The following is a 23,602-nucleotide window of genomic DNA, read 5'->3' on the forward strand; positions in this document are numbered from 1 at the left end:
ATTTTTGCCTAAGTTCTTTTTTTTTTTTTTTTTTTTCTTAATGGAGGATCTTGTAACTCTCCTTTGATTTTCTTTCTTTACTTGGGGAAGTCAGAAATACACAGAAGCTTCTGGAACAGTGCTGCTGCATGACTGAAGATAGAGCACTGATGATTTCCTGAAAAATGCAGTCTCTGCCATCACTATTTAAAACATGCTAATTTTCTTGCTATTTCGAAGTTACTTTTGGAATCTGTGTACTAATTTTCTGTGAATGTGATTATCACTAAAGCACATTGAGGTACATCTGCAATGTGAGTGTAGCTTAAAAAAAATGATCCTTACAATTTGGATGAGGGGGCTCCGCCATCTGGTCTCTCTGTCTCTTCTAATTCTGACTTTTTTTTTTTGAGTTGGAGTCTCACTCTGTCACCTAAGCTGGAGTGCAGTGGCACGCTCACAGCCACCCCAGCGTTGAAACTGCTGGACTCCAGTGATCCTTCTGCCTCAGCCTTCCAAGTAGCTGGAACTACAGGCGTGCGCTACCATGCCTGGCTAATTTTTTTGATTTGTTGTAGAGATGAGGTCTCACCAAGTTGCCTGAGTTGGTCTCGAACCAGCGAACTCAGGCAGTCCACTTGCCTGGGCCTCCCGAAGTGCTGGGATTACAGGCTGAGCCACCGAGCCCGACCCTAATTCTGACATTTTATGAGTCTGTGGATTAATCTTGCAACCAAATGTGAACATAAGCCTGAATTGCAATTTTTAAGTCATTTCCACTAAAATTAGTTACATTGGAAATAAACTCCGACAGTAAAATTACAAGAGGCAACATAGATATAATCCATCAATTTGCAAAGTGACAGATGAAAATCAGTGCAGTGATGATCAGAGCTGAAATAGACCTTGGAGAGCTCTAGTCCACCTTCATTCTGCTGCACAGAAAACTGAGGTCCAGAGTTGTGAGGGATTTGTCCAGCATCACGGCTAGTTGGTGACCAGATCGGTTGATTTAGGGAAACAATATAGTGTGCTTTAAGGAACATGGATTCTGACAGAGGAACATCCATATTTAGTTCTAACTTGTGATTTAACATGTAATCTTGAGCAATATATAGAACCCTCTGAATCTGTTTTCTTATCTGTAGAGTGGGTCTAGTGCCATATTCATAGGACTGTTGCATGAAAATACAAGGCAGTGACAGCTGAAGTGTGATGATTAGTGTATGTGGGGGCTTCTGAGTAAAACAAGATGTTAACTGCAATTAATTTATTTCAGTTAACCATTATTTCCACTTGGCCTTGTTTTTTAAAAAACTTAATTCTTCACCATCTGTTCATATGTATTTACTTAGCTACCTTAGACCCCCTCTGTAAGATAGGGTATAAATATTGTACATTTTAATTCATATTAAAAGACTAACCCGTGAATTTAGATCAGGTATGAATGTATGTGGAATGAATGATTTCTCTATCACTGGGAGAGATTTGGTCCCCTCAGGATACATAAAGAATAAAGATTATAATGGTGCAAATTGTGTTCATTATGATATAGGTACTTCTAGACCAGTCTAGGCAACATAGTGAGACCCCATCTCTATAAAAAATTTTTAAAAAATTAGCCAGGTGTGGGGGCATGCACCTGTAGTCCCAGCTTCGTAGGAGGCTGAGACAGGAGGGTGTTTGAGTCACAGGAGTTTGAGGCTGCGGTGAGCCTTGATCATGCCACTATACTCCAGTCTGGGCAACAGAATGAGACTCTGACTCAACAAAAGATATAGATGTTATAGGCTAGGTGCAGTGGCTCACATCTGTGATCCCAGCAATTTGGGAGACTGAGGCAGGAGGATCACTTAAAGCTAGGAGTTCGAGACCAGCCTAAGCACCATAGCAAGATCTAATTTCTGCATAACATTTTTAAAAACAAACTTACCCTCTTTTAAAAAGAAAAGAAAAAAAATTTAAAAGATGAGAAAGAAGAAAAGAATGAAGAGCTCCTTTTTGCTTTCTCTCATGGAGATCATCATAACTTTTAAGCCAGAATTCTTAAAGATGAGTAGAAAGGGTATTATAGTATTAGCAAAAAGCATCCATCAAATACTTGATTTCTTTTTTTCAAAATTGTACATTTGAGACTTTCTGCAAGTCCCCCAGTGAAATCAAGCAAGCCACAAATAATTATTTAGCACCTACTAAGTGCCAAACCTATCTTTTAAAAATAGAGCCGTCTCCTAAGTCAGCATTCCAGAATCCCAAGGCTCTTTCGTGTAAATGCCCTGCACACAGAGAGCTGCTTTAATCGCTTTTGGTCTGTCTCCAGCCTGTGCAGATTTGTGGCCCAATCATAGATTCCTGTCCTGTTGTGAAACAGGAATAACATTTGTGACACTGGAACAAACTCACAATGAATGGCTGCTTCCGCTGACCAGCAGCTCAATTTCACTTCTGCATTTAATTGCCTGCAAAAGCTGTTTATTGCCTTGTGCACTCCTCCACGGCAACATTATCTCTTAAATAAACATGTTGTACTAGCTTGACAAGGGAGAGGTGCATATCAAGTGAGCAGAAATAAATACCGGAGGGCTCTGAGCTGTACCTGAGATCTCCTCTCAGGCCCTATGGCAGGCGCCCTTTTGGTTGCTTTTCAGAAGCTCATGCCACTAAATGTATACCGACTTCCATTCCAGCCGCAGTCAGGATTGTAGTCACACGGCAACAACAGTGATTTCATTTTTTTCTGTTGGTTATTATAGTCTTGTCTGAAGTGTCTCATGACAGATTGCCCATTGACAATAGCGCACCTTGCTTGGATTGCATTCATGTATTAAATTACCATGCGTAGAGGGCCTACTATGTGCTAGGGATCGACCGTTGAGAAAACAGACAAACCTTGGGAAAAGCAGGATCTTGGGAGGAGGCTGCTGTTATCACATAAAAAGAGGGGAGAGGGAGTTGGGGATCATCGAAGTCATCCTTTGTTTGAAACTGAGATACAGGCGAAAAGGAAACCGCACTCTGCCATCTGGAACTTGGCGCTCTGGAAAAGGCGCCCCCTTGTGAGCATTCCTGGGATGGCGCTCCAGCACCTGCTGCCTGCCGAGGGCCCGAGGGTCAGGCAGGTGCTCAGAAGAGCCAGCGCCTTTTCACTGCTTGTCGGCTGATATTCCAAAACCCTTAATGAGCAGCCAGATGGGCCCTTGTTTTCACACTGCCTCCTCTTTAAAAAAAAATTTTCCCCCTAGCGTGGCTCAGCATCGGGACAACCTGTTAGCTTAAAGAATCGTCAAAAGACTCTGAGCATATGCTGTGTGGGGGCGGCCACAGCCCTCTCTACAGCTGTGCCTTGGTCGCGGCAGGAGGGCCACCTGTGGGGGTGGGGTGTAGGCAGCCAAGGGGTGAACCTAGCTCCCGTTCCCAGGGAGACAGTCGTCAGACACAGCCACGATTTTTAAATATTCTTGGCATTTAACAAACGGTATGATAGGGAGAAGGCGGTAGAAAGCAAAAATCCACTTCAATTTTTAAGACAAAGTAGACTGGAGATTATTTTTTTGTGTGCTGCTGAGCACTACTGTTAGGTACCCTGGACAATGTACTGTTGGTTAGCGGGAACTCCGGGGTAGTTCTGGGCTGAGAAGGTCAAAGTGATTGGCCTCAGGAACCTGCTCTGAGCCTTCTCCCCCTCGGCTAGGAGCCCTTTCAACATCCTTGTGATCCTCAAGGCTGCCCACCTAATTCCACGGCTCACATCACCAGCAGGTTAAACCAGCTCTGGTGTCCCTTTTTAGAGCAGACTGGTTATTAGCCACCCTCTACTGGTAGATAGACGTTGAGTGGCTTTTTCCTCTGGAAAGACCAACTGACAAAGTTGGCAAGCAGACATAAGAGGAATATAAAGGACATATAAAAGGACATTTCGGCCGGGCATGGTGGCTCATGCCTATAATTCCAGCACTTTGGGAGGCTGAGGTGGGAGAATTGCTTGAGCCTAGAAGTTCAAGACAACAGCCCAGGCAACATAGCAAGACTTCATTTCTATGCACACACAAAATTAGCTGAGTGCGGCAGTGTGTGCCTGTGGTCCCAGCTACTCAGGAGGTTGAGGTGGGAAGATTGCTTGAGCCCAGGAGGCTGCAGAGCTGTGATCGTGCTACTGTACTCCAGCCTGGATGACAGAGACCACAGTGCAAAAACAAAACAAAAACAAAACAAAAAGTTCCACAGTACATTACATTTAAAGTAATTTATTCAGCCGGGCTCAGTGGCTCAGCCTATAATCCCACACTTTGGGAGGCTGAGGTGAGCAGACTGCCTAAACCCGCAGATTAGAGACCTGCCTGGGCAACTTGGCGAGACCTCATCTCTACGCCCCTGTAGTTCCAGCTACTTGGAAGGTTGAGGCAGAACGATTGCCGGAGCCCAGCAGGTCGAGGCTGGAGTGACTGGGAGTGGCCACTGCACTCCAGTCTGGGCGACAGAGTGAGACTCCAACTCAAAAAAAAAAAAAAAGTAATTTCTTCAGAAAAGGAGTTTGAAAATAGATGCAGTATTTGTCTTGGGCTATTAGGCTAGCAACCATAATTTGTTTTCTTCTCTTTTTTTAAATTGCAGTAGCTTTTGGGGGATACAGATAGTTTTTGGCCTGGGCTTTAAGTGTACACACCATTTCCACCTGTGCATTGTACCAAAAGGTGATTTTTTTTTGTCCCTCCACCACTTCTCTCCAGTTCTGAATCTCCAGTGTCATAATTTGATTTCTTTAAGGAGATTAAAGAGGCATAAATTTCAGTTGATGACTGAAAGGATTTTCTTTATACACATTCTGTTGCTGGGATGTATTTATTTTATATCTGGCCACTTTTGTGAACTCTAATTCTAATAATTTTGTAGTTGTCTATTTTGGCGTTTCTAGGTAGGTCATTGTTCTGTAGGAACACATTGATTCTGACATGTTTCTTCACTCTAAATATCTCCACTTATAATTTATGTTTATAGTGCTTTATTCAGCTTAGGTAGCAGTGGTGGCTGCAAGTGTCATTGTCTTGTTCCTTGTTTTACTGGGCAGTTCACTGTTGCATATGCAGCATTTTACCAGTGATGGTCTACAGAGAAATGAGGAAAACAAGGACAAGTGAGTCTTTCTTTTTTTTTTTTTGAGTTGGAGTCTCACTCTGTCACCCAACTGGAGTGCAGTGGCCGCTCCTGGCCACTGCAGCCTCGACCTGCTGGGCTCCGGCAATCCTTCTGCCTCAGCCTTCCAAATAGCCGGAATTACAGGCATGCGCTACCACGCCCGGCTGATTTTTTGATTTATTGTAGAAATGAGGGTTCACTAAGTTGCCCAGGCGGGTCTCGAACCCGCGGGCTCAGGCAATCCACTCACCTCAGCCTCCCAAAGGCACGGGATTACAGGCTGAGCCACCGAGCCAGGTGGCGAGTCTTTCTTAAAGTTTAATTTAAGAAACTGTTTATACTGGGACTGTACAACTTCAAGAAAAAAAAAAAGATCCTATTAGATGGAGGGATTTTTGTTTTGTGAATGCTCTTACTCAGCAATATAAAAAGTTGCTACCCACCCTCTTCCACCCCCACCCTTGTTTTTACATTTTAGTGGTCTGTGAAATCCAAAAAGACCACTGCATGAGTCATCATGTCCCTGTGACAACAGAAAAGTTCATTAGGGGCTTCAGTATGCATTCTTTTGCAATTGTGTGGATTTAACTTGTGCTTAACTCTTGACACGCAGGGCACATTTCCTTCCTTTTTATAGCAACCCTTGAATTTTGTGGGACTCCTCTTATTAGTACAGCATTTGCGGGATGCCTTCACTTGTACCCAAGTAGGTCCTGCCATTGGGTATGTAAGGACGTAATGATTGGGCCTGCCAGGTGAGTAGTCCAGCCGTGGGGAATCTTCTGTTCAAAGAAATTCAACTCGAAGGTTATGATGAATCATAAAAAGTTTAAAGCCAGGAATTGAGGATGTCAGTTTCCCCCAAGTTTGAGGGGGGTCACGTTGCCTCTACTAAAAGCTTTTCCTGAAACGGCCTGATGTTCACTTCTGAAACATAATTCCTCATTAGGTTATTCTCTCTCTCCCTCTCTCTTTTTTTTCCCATCAGGGTCTCATTCTGTTGCCTAGGCTGGAGTGGAGTGGCAAGATCATGGCTCACCATAGCCTGCAATTCCTGGGCTCAAGCGATCCTCCAGACTCAACTTCCCAAGTAGCTAGGACTACAAGCATGCACCACCACACCTGGCTGATTTTTTTCATTTTTTTGTAAAGATGAAGTTTTGCTGTATTTCCCAGGCTGGTCTTGAAACTCCATGAGCTCAAACAGTCCTTCCTCCTTAGCCTCCCAAAGTGCTGGGATTACAGGCGTGAGCCATCAGGCCCTCCAGATTCTTCTCTCTTTTTTTTTGTTTTGAGTCTCACTCTGTTGCCCAGGCTGTGCAGTGGCACATTCATGGCCACTGCAGCCTCTGCCTGCTGGGCTCAGGAGTTTCTTCCTCCTCAGCCTTCCAGGTAGCTGGAACTACAGATGTGCGCCACCACACCCAGCTAATGTTTTTATTATTGTAGAGACGAGGTCTCACCAAATTGCCCAGGCTGGTCTGGAACCCCTGGCCTCAGACAATTCTCTCGCCTCTGCCTCCCAAAGTGCTGGGATTACAAGCGTGAGCCACCACAGCTGGCTGATTCTTTTCTTTTAAGGATAAATAATAAACTCAATTCTCAACATACTCTAACTCTTGCAGGCAGAAAAACTTCCGTTTGCCAGCTAGTCCTGTAAGGAGAGTAGGAGTCCTTGGGCCATCCTGTCACCCCTTCAAAGCCTTGCAGCCTGGCTAAATGCAGTCCTAGCTTTCTGTTACCTTACCTATATACACTTTCCCCAAAGAGTTGCTATTTTGTCTCATTTTAACTGATGACAAGTGACGTTCATGCCAGTCATTATCTGATTTTTATTACACCTTTCTTGAAGAAATGGCTGCTTTATTTCACAGATGATGAAAGCTTAATGACTTGCATGCTTTTGATCCTGCAGTGAGGGTGGTTATTTGTAAGAATCGGTGCCTGTGATGACAGTTTTTCTGGTGGCTCTTTGTCTGGAGCCAAAGCTCAGGGAAGGCAGTGGTGGGCATTTTAGACGCCAAACCCAGACAAATGGTGAGAGGTGGGACTGAGAAATAACCCTTAACTACAGCAGTACACAGTAGAGACATTTTTGCAGAGTATTTTGGTTAAAAATGTGTGGATTCCAGATGAAAGCAGAATTGGCCTCGAAGCCAGGGGCACTGGGGAACAGGTAACTTTGACTCAGAGAATGCCTAGAAGAAGTTAGGCCTGGACACCCTCAAGGATTGTTTTCTAGGCCTGGTTGAAGTGATCTAGTAGCACCCCAGGAAATCCCAGGTAGAGTGTAATCCAGGACCCTTTGGGACACTTGTGTCCTGGGCTATCCTACAGGTTGGTTTCCATTCTTACTTGGGTTTGCTTTGATCTGTACTGAGTAGGAAACCCTCTAAAGAGCTGATATACTCCAGGGATGACTCCACAATTGAATTGGAGGCAGAAATCTGTTATCAGGCTTCCCCTGAGGTTGTTACCTGTTCTCTGACACAGTAGCAGTTTAGTAAAGTTAGCAAATAATACAGTCATTTGGGGATTGTGTAATCTGCTTGAAAATTAGGTAATGAGATCATGGTTTTTGAAAGCTTTCAGATTTGATTTGGTTGGGCTGGTGGCCAAAATCATATCCATTTATGTGTTCCCTTTTAGCTCTTTTTTTAAAAGTTCAGTAGATGTGAATGTAATAGAAAATTAGTTGCTTTTCAGAATTAAGTGCATGGGTAAGTGATTCTCCAATTCCTTGCAAGTCATATTTCTGAGGTTTGATCAAGTGTTCGTTATTATTTGAATAAAGAAAATCAAAATGGAATGCATAACTAAAACTGGTTTGCCCTGTTTTGTAGATACCATAGTAGAAATATGAGAGGAAAAAAATGAATAGAGTCATAAAAATTGCCACCATATTATGGAGTATGCATGAGAGACTCCTTCACATATTCATTGGTCATTCTTATCACGTGGATGCTCTGTGCCTGGCACTGTGTTAGACTCAAAAGTGCTAGCTCACAGTGGAGTAGACAGGAAAGAATAATCAAAGAACACATAATTTCAAGTTGCTATTGTGATTGGAGTCTGGAGGTTTCCAGGGAGTGCTATAATACCTTGGGGAAAGAGGATCCCTTGCTGTGGCATGCCAAGAGGCAGGATGAGAAGAGTATTTTGTCACTGCTGTTGTTTAGAATTGCCAGTGAGTGGTGATAATTAAAAGCAGATTGACTTTTAGTGGGCTTTATTGTTTTTAAAATTCTTCTCAGAGAGCACACTCCCTTGTTGGCTGCACTGAGGATGTGCTGCTTTTTGTGCCCCCTCCTTGGTATGGCATTGGCCCTGTGGGCATCACCTCCATGGAGGGGTAGTGCATAAGTGGGAAAAGGTATTATCTTTTCATTTTGTTTTTCATATGCCTTCTCACAAACATCATTTCTGGAAATTCCCAGTTCTTGTCGACCAGTTCTGGGAGAAAGAAGGCAGTCATTATAATTATTTCATGTCTGGAGTACTTGCACAAAACCAAAAAAAAAAAAAAAAAAAGTGAAGGCCCGGAAATTTCGTTTTCCCTATCTTCCACCTGAGTGTTGTGTGTATGTTTGGTAGTAGCAGTGTAGGATCTTGAATTGGTTTTTCAACTTTTTAAAATTTGAAAAGAAGAAAAATGTCAGAGAATGAATTTTTCTTTCTTTCAAATATTGATGTACTTAAAATAATATTTAAGGTACGTAACGGGGAGGGTTTTTTGTCTAAGAGCCATTTGGTAGCAAACCCAGAAGAGGTGTCACTCAAGGTGCCCCTATAGAAACATGGGTGGTCCCATGGGGGGAGGGGAAGGTGCCAGCTGGGCAGTGGTGGATAGAGCCTATAGTCTCATGATGCTGGGTGCTTCCTATCTCATATTGTTTCATCCTTAAACACAGTGCTGTCAGGAATTGTTAGCCCCCCTTCTGTGGATGAGGAAACAGGCTCAAGGAGATGATGTCCTTTGCCATTATCACACAGCAGGTAATGAGAGCTGGAATTTGAATGGGGTTTGCCTGACTGCAGAGATGCATGCTGTCCCTATGAAAGTTCTGCTTTCCTTGAAGGGCAGTGCACATTTTTTGGTTTTCCTTGAAGTCTTGATCACTAATCATGTGAAGCATGGTTCTGTGTCTACACACACACACACACACACACACACACACACACACACGCATACGCGCTTCTGTGTACTTCAGGGAACCATGCTGCTTTTGGTCGTTTTGATCACATTCTTATGTCGTTTTGATCACTGAGAGTTTGACACTCTCCATCCTGGTCTTGCAGTGGCAAGGACCTTTTCATGCCACCCACAAGTTGGGTGTGTCTATCAGAAGTCACCAGCCTGTGCTCAGGTCTTGAACACCAGTTTCGGTAAAGTATGTGAGTGTGTGCGTGCGCTTACAGTTAGAAGGTAGCCCCAGAGTGTCTCACCTTGCCCTCTTGGCAGGCTATCAGGTTCTGTACTCGTAAGATACCCTTCACACTGCTGATTTATGCTAAAAGTATCCTAATGTTTCTGACAGCTCATGTGTGACATGAATATAATCCATATTTCTTAGAGGAGCTAATCCAAGTGGCCTATTTCCCTATACTGCTGATAGGGCTATATCTCTTGATGTCACAGCCGTGGAGATTGTGATGGTAACATATTGTTTCTGGGTCACTAGTTTTGTCTAAAACAGTAGGTTGGAACAGAGTAGCAAAGGTTAATTAAGTTTGTCCATCAAAGTGGGAACAGATATAGATGCCTCTGATATTTCTGGTTCTAAAATCAAAGTTCCTGAATGTGTGGTTACGGGGATCTTTTCTTCTCATTTTCAGATTATCAAAGGAAAAGTTTCTTATTTTCTCTAGAAGCAGAGAAGACATGAAGAGTTGTTAAAAGCTAAAGGCAGTCAGTGGGTCCTTATAATAAAGCAGATACCTTTATTTCAAATTAAAAAGTGTCTTGGTTCAGTAATGAGAAATATCAGGAGCTTCTAAGGTGACTTGCTTTTAATCTTGCCTTCTCTCCATAATCCCTTGTGAGCAGGACCAAATTATTTGATCTCTCTGAGCAGTTTCTTCCCATGTAAATGATTATTAAATTATAAGGACTTAATGAGATAACAGGAAAAGTCTCTATAGTATCTCTCAATAAATGCTCGTTTTCCTCCTCTGAAATTTGTTAGTCCTATAGTCAGTTAAGAATGTCACCACTATAAGCCCCTCCTCCAATCTTAAGATGTATTATGTAATCCTTTCAGAGACTGGACATGTTAAAGAGAGTGGAGAGTTTTGATAATTCTTAATCCGATTTCTAAAATACAAACTTTTCATGTTCTTTTCTCCCAGCTACTTCACTGAAGCCCTGTTTCCTTTTGGTTTTTACTTAAATAATATTTGCATTTCTGTCTGGCTATGCATGAGTTAAGTTGGGAAGTCAGAGTCTGTATTTTAGATTTCTGAATCAGACAAATGTAGATTTTTTTACCCAGGGGCTAGAAAATCCTGCATCAATTTGTCAAGACAAGGAAGGCACTGAGCTAGTTCCAGCCAGACACTGTTCCAAATTGTTTGGCCTCCTCTCTTGGCCTCTACAACGCACCAAGATCCAAGTTTTAGGAAAAGGAAACATTTTTTTAAAGTTTGCTTTTTCTTACTATATACCCGCTTTTAAAGGTATTTGCTCTCCTTTAAGTGATCTATACATTAATGTCTTTCAAACATTTTAGACCAAGAATCACAGTGAGAAACTGTATTCCAGAATATATTTACACACAGACACACACAAAATGAAAAGTTTCATAAAACAGTTCTTACCCATATTCTATATGCAGTGAATTCTCATTTCTCCATTTTATGTCTTTTTTTTAAATCATTTTTAAATCTACCCTGACATTAATCTAAACTTTCCTTCAGTTCTTTTTGAAAAGCCCCACCTGCACATGTTTATTTTGTATTGGCATGGGTCACAGACTTTCTAAAGCTTTGAGAAGCTTGGGGTTTACAACTTTAAATGTTTTAGATGTGTCACTTCTTAAATGATGTGTTCTTTCTGCCTTATTGTGTAAGTGTTCTCTTTCTTCCCTCTCCTCCCTTTTCTGTTTTTCCCCCTCTCAACTCCCCGGGAAGGAAGAGCCTCCTTTCCATTTCTGGGCAAGCCTCACTCTCAGCACAGCCGCCTCTACTGGACACCTTGAGGGAGCCTTCTGGGCTTTGTAGTATTCCCTTATGAGGGTCGAGTCATCACAAAGACCTGACTCTGCCTCTTTTCCTTTCCCTTCCTAGGGAGAGGGGTGGAGGGCACTCCACAGTATAACTTCCTGAGAGAAAGCAAGGTGAGTGCAGTAAGGGAAAGTAGAAAAGTTAGTAGTTGTTACCCAAATGCGAAGGGTTCAGTAGAACCACACAGAAAGCCAATTGCAGAGACACCAAGTATTGCCAGGAAAAAGCCTTTTTATTTGACTGATACTAGCTGAGGAGAACAGGAGATTGGTCTCAAATTCATCTCCTTCACTGATTGAAGTCTATATAGTTTATATAGTGGGGGAAGGAGTAACTTGTGGGGGTCAGGAATTAGGGAGAAGTAAGGAAACACTAAGCATGAGGAGTCTGGTATCTCACTGTCTGGATACTGGGATCTGATGCGTTTCAGTCCCTTGCCTGAAGGCCAGTTTCCTCAGATAAGACAAATGTAAGATCAGGAGGGTCTGTTTCTATGTTTATTAAAGAAACTGATAGATACCACTTCTGGGGGAAATTGGGCCAGTTTCAGAGAGAGAAAATAAATCTCTAGAGGACTGAACTGAAAGGCAAAGGAAGTTGGGAAGGGTGAGTTTTAGCTGGGGGGAAATCTGCTTGTGTCACATGACTCAGCATTTGGTCCGTTGGTGTTTCAGTAATTCTGAAATGTATGCATGATAGAAATCATTTTTAGCCAATAGATTAAAAATAATTCCAGCTGTGAAGTGTGGAATGAGGATAAATGAAATGTGTATTTCAGGAGGAGAATGGGGCTTTTCAGGTGAAGCACCTTGCACAGATAGGGTCTATGGACTGGGACAGCTCACAGTGTGTAGTTGGGTGAGTGTGGAAACAGGAATCCCGTTCAGATGGTTTGAAAAGAAACTTCTATTGAAATTAAAGACAACATTTAATGAGGGGAAAAGTCCATCTCAACCTTCACTTAGTGTCTCCAGGAGACCTAGAACTTCACAGTCTGGGAGGAGTCCTCCTTCTTTTATAAAAAGGTATCATCTGCTCAGGAAACCAAAATTTCACCTCGAATGTTGCTTTTGCAATTAAAAGACTGTAAACTGGCTGGGTGTGGTGGCTCATACCCAAGGGAGTCTGAGGCTAGTGGACTGCTTGAGTTCAGGAGTTTGACACCAGTGTAGGCTATATAGCAAGACCTTATCTCTACCAAAAAAAAAAAAAAAATCAGAAAACTAGCTGGGTGCGGTAATGCATGCCTGTAGTCCTAGCTACATGGGAAACTGAGGTAAAAAGGATCACCTGAGCCCAGGAGGTCAAGGCTGCAGTGTGTGCTGATCCATGCCACTGCACTCCGCCTAGGTGACAGAGTGAGATCCCAACGAGAGAGAGAGAGAGAGAGAGAGAGAGAGAGACAGACACTGTAAACCATATATCAATGCCAAGGGAATTTTTACACTATTTGTTTGAATAATAAATATCAGTTTGCAGTTAGGAATGTTATTTTACAAAATAACTCTTTCCTTGAAGATTTCCCTTTCTTACATCAACTTTAATTTTATGACAGTGAGCCATGATTAATAAAGACCTAGACATTTGGTCCTCACAATCCCTTAGGCATTTACTTGGAGTATTCAGTTTCGTGTAAGACCAGACACGCTTCCTATTTGAAGTGTTAGTAGTTAATCAGTGAATACTATTTAGGACTATTTATTTCTTTATCTATCATGTAAGACCAGACACGCTTCCTATTTGAAGTGTTAGTAGTTAATCAGTGAATACTATTTAGGACTATTTATTTCTTTATCTATCTATTTATTATTTGAGTTTGGGGTACAAGAGAGGATTAACTACGTAAGTAGGCTGCATGCAGGTGACGTTTGGGCGGCTAACTGGCCCTCAGTCCCCCTGGTAGTAGACCTTTGTGTTGTCATGTGTCCCCCACCTCTCCCTCCTTCCCCTCCCTAGCAGTGATATTTAGGAATTTCTTAAAAAAGAAAGGAGGCTGAACAGTTTGTTTTGTTTGGGATATTACTGTTACTATAGAGTGGCTAAAGTGTATAAAAGGAAACCTATGGTTCAGATTTCTTGTGATGTGTATTCTCAACAATTTAATAAAACAAAACCCCACATCCTTAGGTTTCCGGCAGGGTTAATACTAACACCATGAGCACTGTCCACCAGCCCAGCTCTTATCTGTGGGTCATACTCTGGTTCAGAGACTTGGGGTGGGTAATAACATATAAAACATGCCTCTTGCTTGCCAGCTACCACTGCTAATAATAATAGTAGTCATAATTCATTGGAATCCAGGGTTTTTTTTTTTTAGGGTTTACTTGGTTCGTTTATTTGCTTAGCTTAAAGGAATAAAAAAGAAAATCTTGGGAAGAAACAAGGCGGCATTGCACAAAGGAAAAAGTAGACATCTGTAGCAGAACTGAACAGTTCCTCTAGTTTGTTGGCTACTTTTGTCCCTCAGTAGGACTTTGCAATTTCCTTTAGCTGGAGGGGAGGGGCTGAACATAGGGTGGTGTTAGGTTAATTTAAAGCAGGGTTTCTGGACTTTAGCACTGTTGAGACATTGAGCTGGGTAGTTCTTTGTCATGTGGAGACTACCCTGTAAATTGTAGAACTGGCAGCAGCATCCCTGGCCTCTGCCACTAGATGCCAGCAGCACCCCCTACCCGCCAGTTCTAACAGTCAAAAGTGTCTCTAGACGTTGCCAGATGTCCCTTGGAGGACCACGTTGCCCCCAGCTGAGACCTGTTGGCTTAGAGTAAAATGAGTGTTAAAGGCTCCATTATTTTTCCATTTTGTCTAAGCCAAAAGTAGCAGGATTGTGATTTGTTTTTTCAAGTTAGGAGAAAGCAGAAGGTGATTTAGAGTTTGAAATCACATTCTGCCATGCCTTTTCCTGGGTGAACTGCAGTTCAATTTTAACATCATGTTTCAGGTTTACACGCGCACTTAGAAATACATAGGACCTTCCTCCTCCTCCTTTTTTTTGAGTCAAGGCCTTACACTTTCGCCCAGGTTGGGGTACAATGGCACAATCACAGCTCACTGCAGCCTTGACCTCCTGGGCTCAAGTGATTCTTCTGACTCAGTGTCCCGTGTAGCTGGGACTACAGGTGTGCACCGCTATGCCTAACTAATTCTTTGATTTTTTTTATAGAGATGAGGTCTCACTATGTTGCCCAGACTGGTCTCAAACTCCTGAACTCAAGCAATCCTCCTGCCTTAGCCTCCCAAAGTGCTGGGATTGTAGGCGTGAGCCATGGTGCCGGGCCAGGACCTTCCTTATGTGCAAGTTGTCACGTGGATGGTTATTTATGGGTTATTCTTTGAGGTAGATGCAGCTGCAGTGATTGATGACCTAAGTTCATATTTTAGTAACCTCAGTTGGAATCTGACCCTTTGTATCTTTTTCTTCTTTTGATGGAAATCTTTTATAGCCCAATGATCTTGGGAATTCATCAGAGATATTGAATGTGTGAGAACAAATTACTCAATTCCTGTTTCCAAATAATGCTTGTTATTTGATGCTTTCTGAAAACATAGAAAAGGAATTAAGGGGGCGGGGGAGAATAAGCATATGCTTGGATTTGCAATTGTGTTTACTTCTCAATAAGCTTAAGTTTTAAAAAAACAACACTTTTACTGTTTATCTGAATCTTTTTTCAAATAATTAACACATCAGGATTGGCAGCAGTTGGCCAGTCTATATGTCAGGCAGACTTAGCCTTTTGTATTTTTTAGTTAATATGGGGCATGTTGGAATCCTGTACTTCCCAGGTGTGTGGAAGATATGGTGGTAATTGTAGAGTACTGGCTCTTAATCTTGGTGTCATGTTAAAATTACCTGGGAGCTTTGGAAAGAACCAAGGCCCAGGCCACATTCCAGACCGATTATATCAAGATTCTCCAGGAGTGGAGCCCAGGCATCAGTTCTGGGTCCCTTTCTCCCATTATTCCTATGGATGTGAAGGTTTGAGAACCAGTGCAGATTTATATAGATAAAGTGAACACAGCCATGCCCATTCATTTACCAATTGCTAAAGACCCTTTGGCTTGCAAAGCCTAAAATATTTACTATTTGACCATATACAATAAAAAGTTTACTGGTTCCCTGCTGTGGACTCACAGTTAACACTTTTCTTTCTTTTTTTTTGGAGTTGGAGTCTCACTCTGTCGCCCAGACTGGAGTGCAGTGGCCGCTCCCGGCCACCGCAGCCTCGACCTACTGGGCTCCGGCGATCCTTCCACCTCAGCCTTCCAAGTAGCTGGAACTACAGGCGCGCGCTACCACGCCCGGCTGATTTTTTGATTTATTGTAGAGATGAGGTCTCGCCAAGTTGCCCAGGCGGGTTTCGAGCCCATGGGCTCAGGCAATCCACTCACCTCAGCCTCCCAAGTTACTCAGCCTCCCAAGTTTATACTTTGTATAAACTTTCATAGTAAAAGAAAAAAAGAATCCAGCATTTTGTGAAGTCTGCTGGCTCAAATCCTGCCAGTGTTTTTGAACACAGGGAAAATTGAAAAGCATTTTCTTTGAAGAACTGACTTGCAGATATTGTCAAACTTGAAGGCAATGTGACCAGAATGGGGAGATTCCATCACTTATATTATGACTTTCTGTAGTTAAAATTGGCACCTTGCTTCTATTCCAATATTCATCACTCAGACTGTGTAATTGACTTGAGGGAAGTCTGTGGAGGCAGAAATGGCTCTTCAAACTGTTGGAGTTTGTTATTACCACTGCAGCAATTCCAGATAGCGGTAGATCCCTGAAAAAAATATTTTTTCTCTGGAGAACTTTATAAATAAAAAGGAGAATAATGAAAATTTAAAAATCACTATTTACATATTTCCACCCTCCCCCAAGTTCAGGTAAAGACTTGATTGTTGTAAAAAGAGTTTTTTTTCCAGATGATTCTCCTTTGGTCATGGTCTCCTATAGGTGCTAAGTATGAGAGAAAGAATCATTTATTCTAGCCCTTGGGCACCAAAGTGAGGTTTTGGGGCCAGCAGAATCAACATCTCCACCTCAGACTTTTTGCAGTGTCAGGATCTAAATTTTATTTTTTTTGAATCGGAGTCTCATTCGGTTGCCCAGGCTGGAGTTGTAGTGGCACGCTCATGGCCACCCCAGCGTTGTCCCATTGGGCTCCAGCGATCCTTCTGCCTCAGCCTTCCAAGTAGCTGGAACTACAGGCGTGCACTACCATGCTTGGCCAATTGTTTGATTTATTGTCTCACCATGTTGCTCAAGCTGGTCTGGAACCCTCAGGCTCAGGCAATCCTCTTACCTTGGCCTCCCAACGTGCTGGGATTACAGACTTGAGCCACCGTGCCCAGTCAGGATCTACATTTTAACAGCTACATTTTAACAGCATTCACTGGTCATTTGTATGCACATTAAGAGATCACTGGAAAGCAGTGGACTAATTGGTAATTAATTGATAATTGATTGCCCCTTCCCTCTTAGAAAATTTCATGACTTCTTAATGGACTGTCCTGCTGTGGGCTCACTCTTCAGGGTGGTAGTCAGTTTTTCCCCTTTGGCTATTTTCCCAGCATAGCTTGCTTGACCTCTCAATTAGTAAAGATTTTTAAGGTGGTAGCAGATGAAAATGGGATGATTGACCTAGAGAAGATGCCATTTTATATACTTCAGAAAAACGAACTATAAAGGATAAAAGGAACTTGCCTGGATAAACTTCACTTGAAAGGAAATAATCACCTGTAATGGAGACGTCTTTCCTTCTCCAAGAAGAAATAATTTACCCATCAGAGCATAGGTTTGAGTGGGGAGCAGCAGGAGGATCAAAACAGAATCTTTTGGGCTTCTCAAAGTACCAGAAACTAAGGACTTAGGCATTTCCACCAAGTAATGCCTTAATACTCAAAGTACCTTCAGGCCAGTGTTACGTGGGAATTGTCCGGAGCATAAATGTTCATAGAAGATCTTGGGGAAGCTCAGTACCTAATTTTATCTTGCCAGCCTCTGTCAAGTTAGTACTATTTTATCAAGTAGCGTTCAAAACATTTGATTGGAAAACATGAGCTTAAAATTATTCCTTAATTCTGAACAGAATTGTTTTATTTTGAACATTCCCTTAGACTGACTTTCATTTAAAAGTGGATAATATCTATATTTATTTTTTTAAAAGGCAGTATATATAACTGAAGTTCAGCTCTGATCTTGCTATGATGATATGATTGTGAGTTGAATGCTCAGTGCCCTGTACCAGGGGCCATGCGAGAAGCAACAATACTGGATGTTTGTGGAAGTAGGTCTGTAAACACTCATCAGTAGGGCCAGGAAAGTAGAAGTAGGGGGCCCCTTCTGAGCCATCAAGTCACATCTCCTTAGCTTTGAATGAGAAGTTAGGAATATGTAGGGAACTAACTGCTCCTTACACAAAAGCCACCCCATGTCCCAAAGGCAGTGTCTGGTTGCCAGAAAAATGAATGACTTCTGAGCCCACGTGCAGCTGCCACTGCTGCTGGAGAGGAATGGCTTGTGCCTCCCTGCTGCCTTCTCAGTCTCACTTTGTGTGTCCCGTTAGCAGAATCCAAATCACCTCCAGAATCCAGTCCCAGACTTCCATCCCTTGCTAAGAGGAACAGCAATGACAGTAACAGGATCCATCACAGCTTTGTGCTAATGAGAGCAGCTTACCAGCACACCTGGTTTGTGTGTTGTTTTACAGCTGTTTTGGGAATATTCTTGTATGAACACTGTATAGTAACCAAGGTAAGGTGCCAGTTTTACTTGTGAGGTAATATGGGAAGAGGTTCACGACTTGCTCCAGGTCAAACAAGCTTGTCATTGATACGGCAGATTGTGTTGGTTTCGAAACAGTGCTCTCCCCCTCTACCACCCTGTTCTCTTTAGTACTATTTAATTGAGCATCATATGACCAGACATAATTTTAAGGGTGCTTTAGAGAACACCCCAAGATAGAAAGGGCACCTTCAAGATGCATATTTCTGGAGTTCTTAAAAGTCCAGTGCATTGGAGGAGTGTATTTGTGGTTGAAGATACTTCCAACTTTATAGGCTGTTCTCTTAATTTACAAGACCAGTGCTCTAGCCCTGAGCTATAGGGGTCCCTTAATTTAAATAATTAGGCAATTCTGGTAATAATGGTAAAAATACGACTTAGATCATAACACATTTCTTCTTTTTTCTCAAGCAGATGAAGAACTCGGAGAACCGCCATGCAGTGAGTTCCCAGTACAGGATGCATTCCTACTACCCACCTCCCTCTTACCTGGGCCAGAGCGTGCCTCAGATCTTCACTTTTGAGGATGGTCCCTCTTACTCGGAAGCCAAAGCCAGTGGTAGGTGTCTGGATACGCAGACTGTATTAGGGGTGGAGAGAGGATGTGTCCAATACTGGATCACTTAACACTCTCTGGTGGCTTATCTGCTAGGAGTTACTGAAAAGGTTATTGCTTTGTGAAGCTTAGATAAGTATTCTTTAAAGTATTTAGTTATTGAATGATTTTGCTTTCTTGATTTTTTTTTTTTTTTTTTGAGTTGGAGTCTCACTCTGTCGCCCAGACTTGAGTGCAGTGGCCGCTCCCAGCCACCGTAGCCTCGAGCTGGGCTCTGGCGATCCTTCCGCCTCAGCCTTCCAAGTAGCCGGAATTACAGGCATGCGCTACCGCGCTCGACTGATTTTTTGATTTATTGTAGAGATGAGGTCTCGCTGCCCAGGCGGGTCTCGAACCCGCGAGCTCAGGCAATCCACTCACCTCAGCCTCCCAAAGGCGCGGGATTACAGGCTGAGCCACCAAGCCCGGCTTCTTTCTTGATTCTTAATACCATATTTTTTTCCTTTCTGGATACCTAAAGTGAAAACAGGAAGAGAGAGACTCTCATTTGAAAGCTAAAAGTGTATTGTATGGAGGATCAGTATGAAATACAGGGGCACTTTCAGTGTGGTTCAAGTCCACACTTTTTTGTGGCGAATTTCTGTATATTGAAAACTCATTTCCCAAAGATTTTCATTTTAAAATTGAAGGCGTATTCATCTTTTGGGAGGAAAATAAAAATAACATAATAAAACATTTTTGAATACAATAGATCTCAGAGTTTATGCAGTAGCAATGCAAATAACTCTGATATAATGGCTTTGAAATAAAAAATGACTGTTCAATGAACCAAAGCACTTTGAAATACACAGTTCCTCAACTTCAGTTTTAACCTTCTCAACATTTACAATGTGGTGATATGGCCGCTACGTCCCCAGATACTGTGTTTAAGTTCTTTATATTTAAACATCATCTGTTGATTTAGGAAAGTGGGAAGCATCCACGATCGGCAGTAAGTGGAAATCAGGATTTGGAAGAGAAACTGAGCTGGTAGAACTTACCCTGTAGTAAATTTAAAAAGAAGTTTATTTTCTAAATAGCTTGACTTCATAGAGAACTTGTTTCTTTGAAAAGCAAATATTTAGAGAATAAGAATCAGAACCATGCTATGATTTCTAAATTCAGAGCAATAAAATCTAAAAAAAAAGCTGGCCAAGTTATACTTTGTTTACCGTACAAAAATAAAATAGAGGACTTCCATTAATATGGAATATGTAGGTCATGGGAATCTATATATTTGAGCTGTAGAGAGACTGAAGTATACACTGTTTGTTGTACTTTCACTTTCATTAACAATTGCTTTTTCTTGGGAGAGTATAAACACAGCTTTGTTTTGTAAATAGTCATCTAATGTATACCCATATGGTCCTTCTCTCATACCACCTTGGAGTCTGTATATTTATTTGGATTACAAGCTATTTAAGGACAATTTTATATACCTTTTTACCTGTTCTGATGCCTTTTGTTGTTTGTTGGTTGAGTGAATGAATGAGTGAATCTGGTATTACTTTTTTTTTTTTTTTTTTTGAGTCAGAGTCTCACTCTGTTGCCCATGCTGGAGTGCAGTGGCATGCTCATGGCCACTCCAGCGTCCACCTGCTGGGCTCAGGCGATCCTTCACCACAGCCTTCCAAGTAGTCAGAACTACAGATGCATGCTACCACACCCGGCTAAGTTTTTGATATATTGTAGAGATGTGATCTCACCAAGTTGCCCAGGCTGGTCTTGAAACCCTGGGTCCAGGCAATCCTCTTGCCTCGGCCTCCCAAAGTGCTGGGATTACGGGCTTGAGCCACCATACCTGGCCTGGTATTACTTATAACTGAGCTTCCCCTGTAAGGGAACATAAACATGAAAGGTCAGAATCCGAACGTATTGTTGGTCGAATGGAACCTCTGCACCATTTGGGGAAGAAGCAGCTAAAGGAAAATTTGTTCGTACAGAAAATTAGGAATGAAACCTACTTTCAGGAAGAAATTGCCTGAGCTTTTAAAAGCTCCAGGAATAATGGGATATTTTTAGAACCACTGTCGTTCTTGAGACCAAGGTGTGAAGTCAAAGAGCAGGGCAGTAAGACAAAAATATAAGAGGCAATTTGTTAGAGCAGAGAGAAATGAATTTAGAGGGGACCTGCAGGCATTTGAATTTATGATAGAAAAGGAAGCAACTCAGGAAGAAAAGAGGTTACAGCCCAGGAAAGAAAAGACCACCTGTACCAGCATTTACAGGGTAAGACTGGATGAGTAACAACTGGGATTTAAAACTTTTCTGGCAATGGGAACATTTGAAAGAGAAGTGTGGAAGGAGGCTTAACTTCTGGTACCCCTCTGATTCACTCATAATTAACCTGGAGGCTCAAGCTTAAGAAATGAGGGAGTTAGCCAGGAAGAGCCACAGTGAAATCTCAGTACTGTCGTCTTTGGAATGATCATGGAGAAAGGAGTATATGAATTAATAGAAAATCCAAATCCCAACTAATTTTTTTTTTTTGAGTTGGAGTCTCACTCTGTCACCCAGGCTGGAGTGCAGTGGTACACTCACAGCCACCGCATCCTTGACCTGTTGGGCTTAGGCCCACTGTCTGTTAAGAAGTCCCCAGGTGACCACTAATCTGCTTTTTGTTTCCTTGAATTTGCCTGTTCTGGATGTTTCATGTAAATGGAATCACATAATATGTGGCCTTTTTTGGTCTGGCATTTTTCACTTAGTCAACTGTTTTCATGGTTCATCTACATTGTCACATGGATCAGTACATGGTTCATCTACATTGTCACATGGATCAGTAAATTCCTTTTTGTGGCTGAATGTCATTCCATAGTATGTATATTCCACATTTTGGTTATCCGTTCATCAGTTGATGGACATTTGGGTTGCTTCTACCTTTTGGCTATTGGGAATAGTGCTGCGGTGAACATTGTGTACAAGTCTTTGAATATCTCCTGTTTTCACTTCTTCTGAGCTTATACCTAGAAGTGGAATTGCTGAGTCATATGGTAAGTCTGTATTTAACTTTTTGAGGGACACCTTACTTTCCCATAGCACCTGTATCATTTTAAATTCTCACCGCAACATATGAGGGTTCCAGTTTCTCCACATCCTTGCCAGTACTTATTCCATTTTTTAATATTTTGGCTTTAGTGATTCATTTGTATAACATTTTACAAAAGTATAATGCCTTGGTGGATTGGAAACTGAAAATTAAAGCAAAACAGGTCCCAAATAGTTTGAAAATCACTTATCTAGTGCTGAAGTGGAGGGCTGGCTTATGTAAGAGTATGGCCACTTCATAATAACAGATGCAGGCTGTTCGGGAAGTGGTTGTGAGGATATCCCAGAAATGTTGTCTCCCCAGTTGAGGATAAAGAGCCAGAGCTCCACAGCAGTACCTCTGTTCTGATAGGCGCACCTATGTCTACAGGTGGGTGGCATTTCATATCTGTGAATGGGCATGTCTGGATTCTTGAGTATACGCTCTTAAGAGTATATGGCTGGTTAACTAACCTGCAAAAAAGGTTTAGATTTAAAGTGAAGAAGATGAGCACACTTAAAGTGTTTTTATTTTGTGATATCAGTTTAAAGATTAGAAGTGGTGCCTATTATTTCTTTTGGTTCTTTGGCTTCTTCCGACTCTGAATCAGTGGCAGGCTTCCATGCCGCCTCGCTCTTCTTCACATTCAACCTGTGCTCTTTTCAGGAGAAAGAAACATTTGAGGGGTTTCTTACAGATCACGAAGTGTTCATGTATTATTCATTTTTTTTTTTTGAGTTGGAGTCTCACTGTGTCACCCAGGCTGGAGTGCAGTGGCACTCTCATGGCCACCCCAGCTTCGACCTATTGGGCTTGGGCATCCCTCCATCTGAGTCTTCAAGTAGCTGGAACTACAGGCACGTGCTACCACACCCGGCTTATTTTTTGATTTATTGTAGAGACGAGGTCTCGCCAAGTTGCCCAAGCTGGTCTCGAACACACGGGCTTAGGCAATCCACTTGCCTTGGCCTCCCAAACTGCTGGGATTACAGGCTGAGCCACTGAGGCTGGTCACGTATTATTCATTTAACACACATAGGCTGCCAGCAGCTCTGTGAAGCAAGGTGCAGAACATCTGCATGTTATCCAAAGGTTAGATGGCCATAGTCAGTGGAAGGGCCTCTCAGAGTTGAAGGCCTGCCTGATACTCTTTTGTGATGTCTGAGTAGCTTGCAGAGGCCTATCTGCTCCCAGACATGACTTTTTGGATCCGTTCAGCATTAGCAGTGTTGTGGGCCAATGAATCTAGCAGTCTGATTTCCCTGATACCATGTGCCTCTCAGAGCTCCACGACTGTCATGGTTACATGCAAAATCATTACACTTGCACCTCAGGGAATGGATTGCATAATGCTGCACATTTCACTTGAACTTCTAGGATTAGTTCATCTGGGTGAATCTTCCAATTTTGCAGGTGAGAACATTGAGGTTCTGCTCTCTGTCAGATGTACCTTCAGGTCTCCTTGTTCTCGATCTCCAAAGCTGCCCTTCATGTGAGGTGAGGGGGCATTCTGTGACAAATCACTGTGTCATGGTAGAACATTCTGCAGTTAGAATCTGAGTGGGCCCATAACTCAACAGCTGTGTAGCTTCAGGGGTATCAGATGCTTCTTTGAGAGCTTCGGTTTCCTCACCTGTGGGAGAGAAACACATGGACTCTTGTCTTTCCCTGCTTTAAGGAAAGCTGAACATGTTTTCTACAACATTTAGAAAATGCTTCGTTTAGGCAGGACATGGTGACTCTCACCTGTAATCTTACTATTTTGGGAGGTTTAGTTGGAAGGATTGCTTGAGCCCAGGAGTTTGAGATCAGCCTAGGCTAAAGAGTGAGACCTTGGCTCCACAAAAAATTTAAAAAATCATCCGGA

The 23,602-nt window shown here is 42.3% G+C and overlaps 1 protein-coding gene across 1 annotated transcript in view; it reads left to right on the top strand.

The window, feature by feature from the left end:
* DMRT1 (doublesex and mab-3 related transcription factor 1) overlaps positions 1–23,602 on the top strand; it is a 121,147-nt gene that overhangs the window by 55,758 nt on the left and 41,787 nt on the right. The window contains exon 5 of the mRNA XM_008066077.1: positions 18,527–18,671. Coding sequence (XP_008064268.1) covers positions 18,527–18,671 — 145 coding nt within the window. The remainder of the gene's footprint in view (positions 1–18,526; positions 18,672–23,602) is intronic.

The sequence above is a fragment of the Carlito syrichta genome, unplaced genomic scaffold, assembly GCF_000164805.1.
Source record: "Carlito syrichta isolate Samal-C Ts95f unplaced genomic scaffold, Tarsius_syrichta-2.0.1 Scaffold308839, whole genome shotgun sequence".
Classification (NCBI taxonomy): Eukaryota; Metazoa; Chordata; class Mammalia; order Primates; family Tarsiidae; genus Carlito; species Carlito syrichta.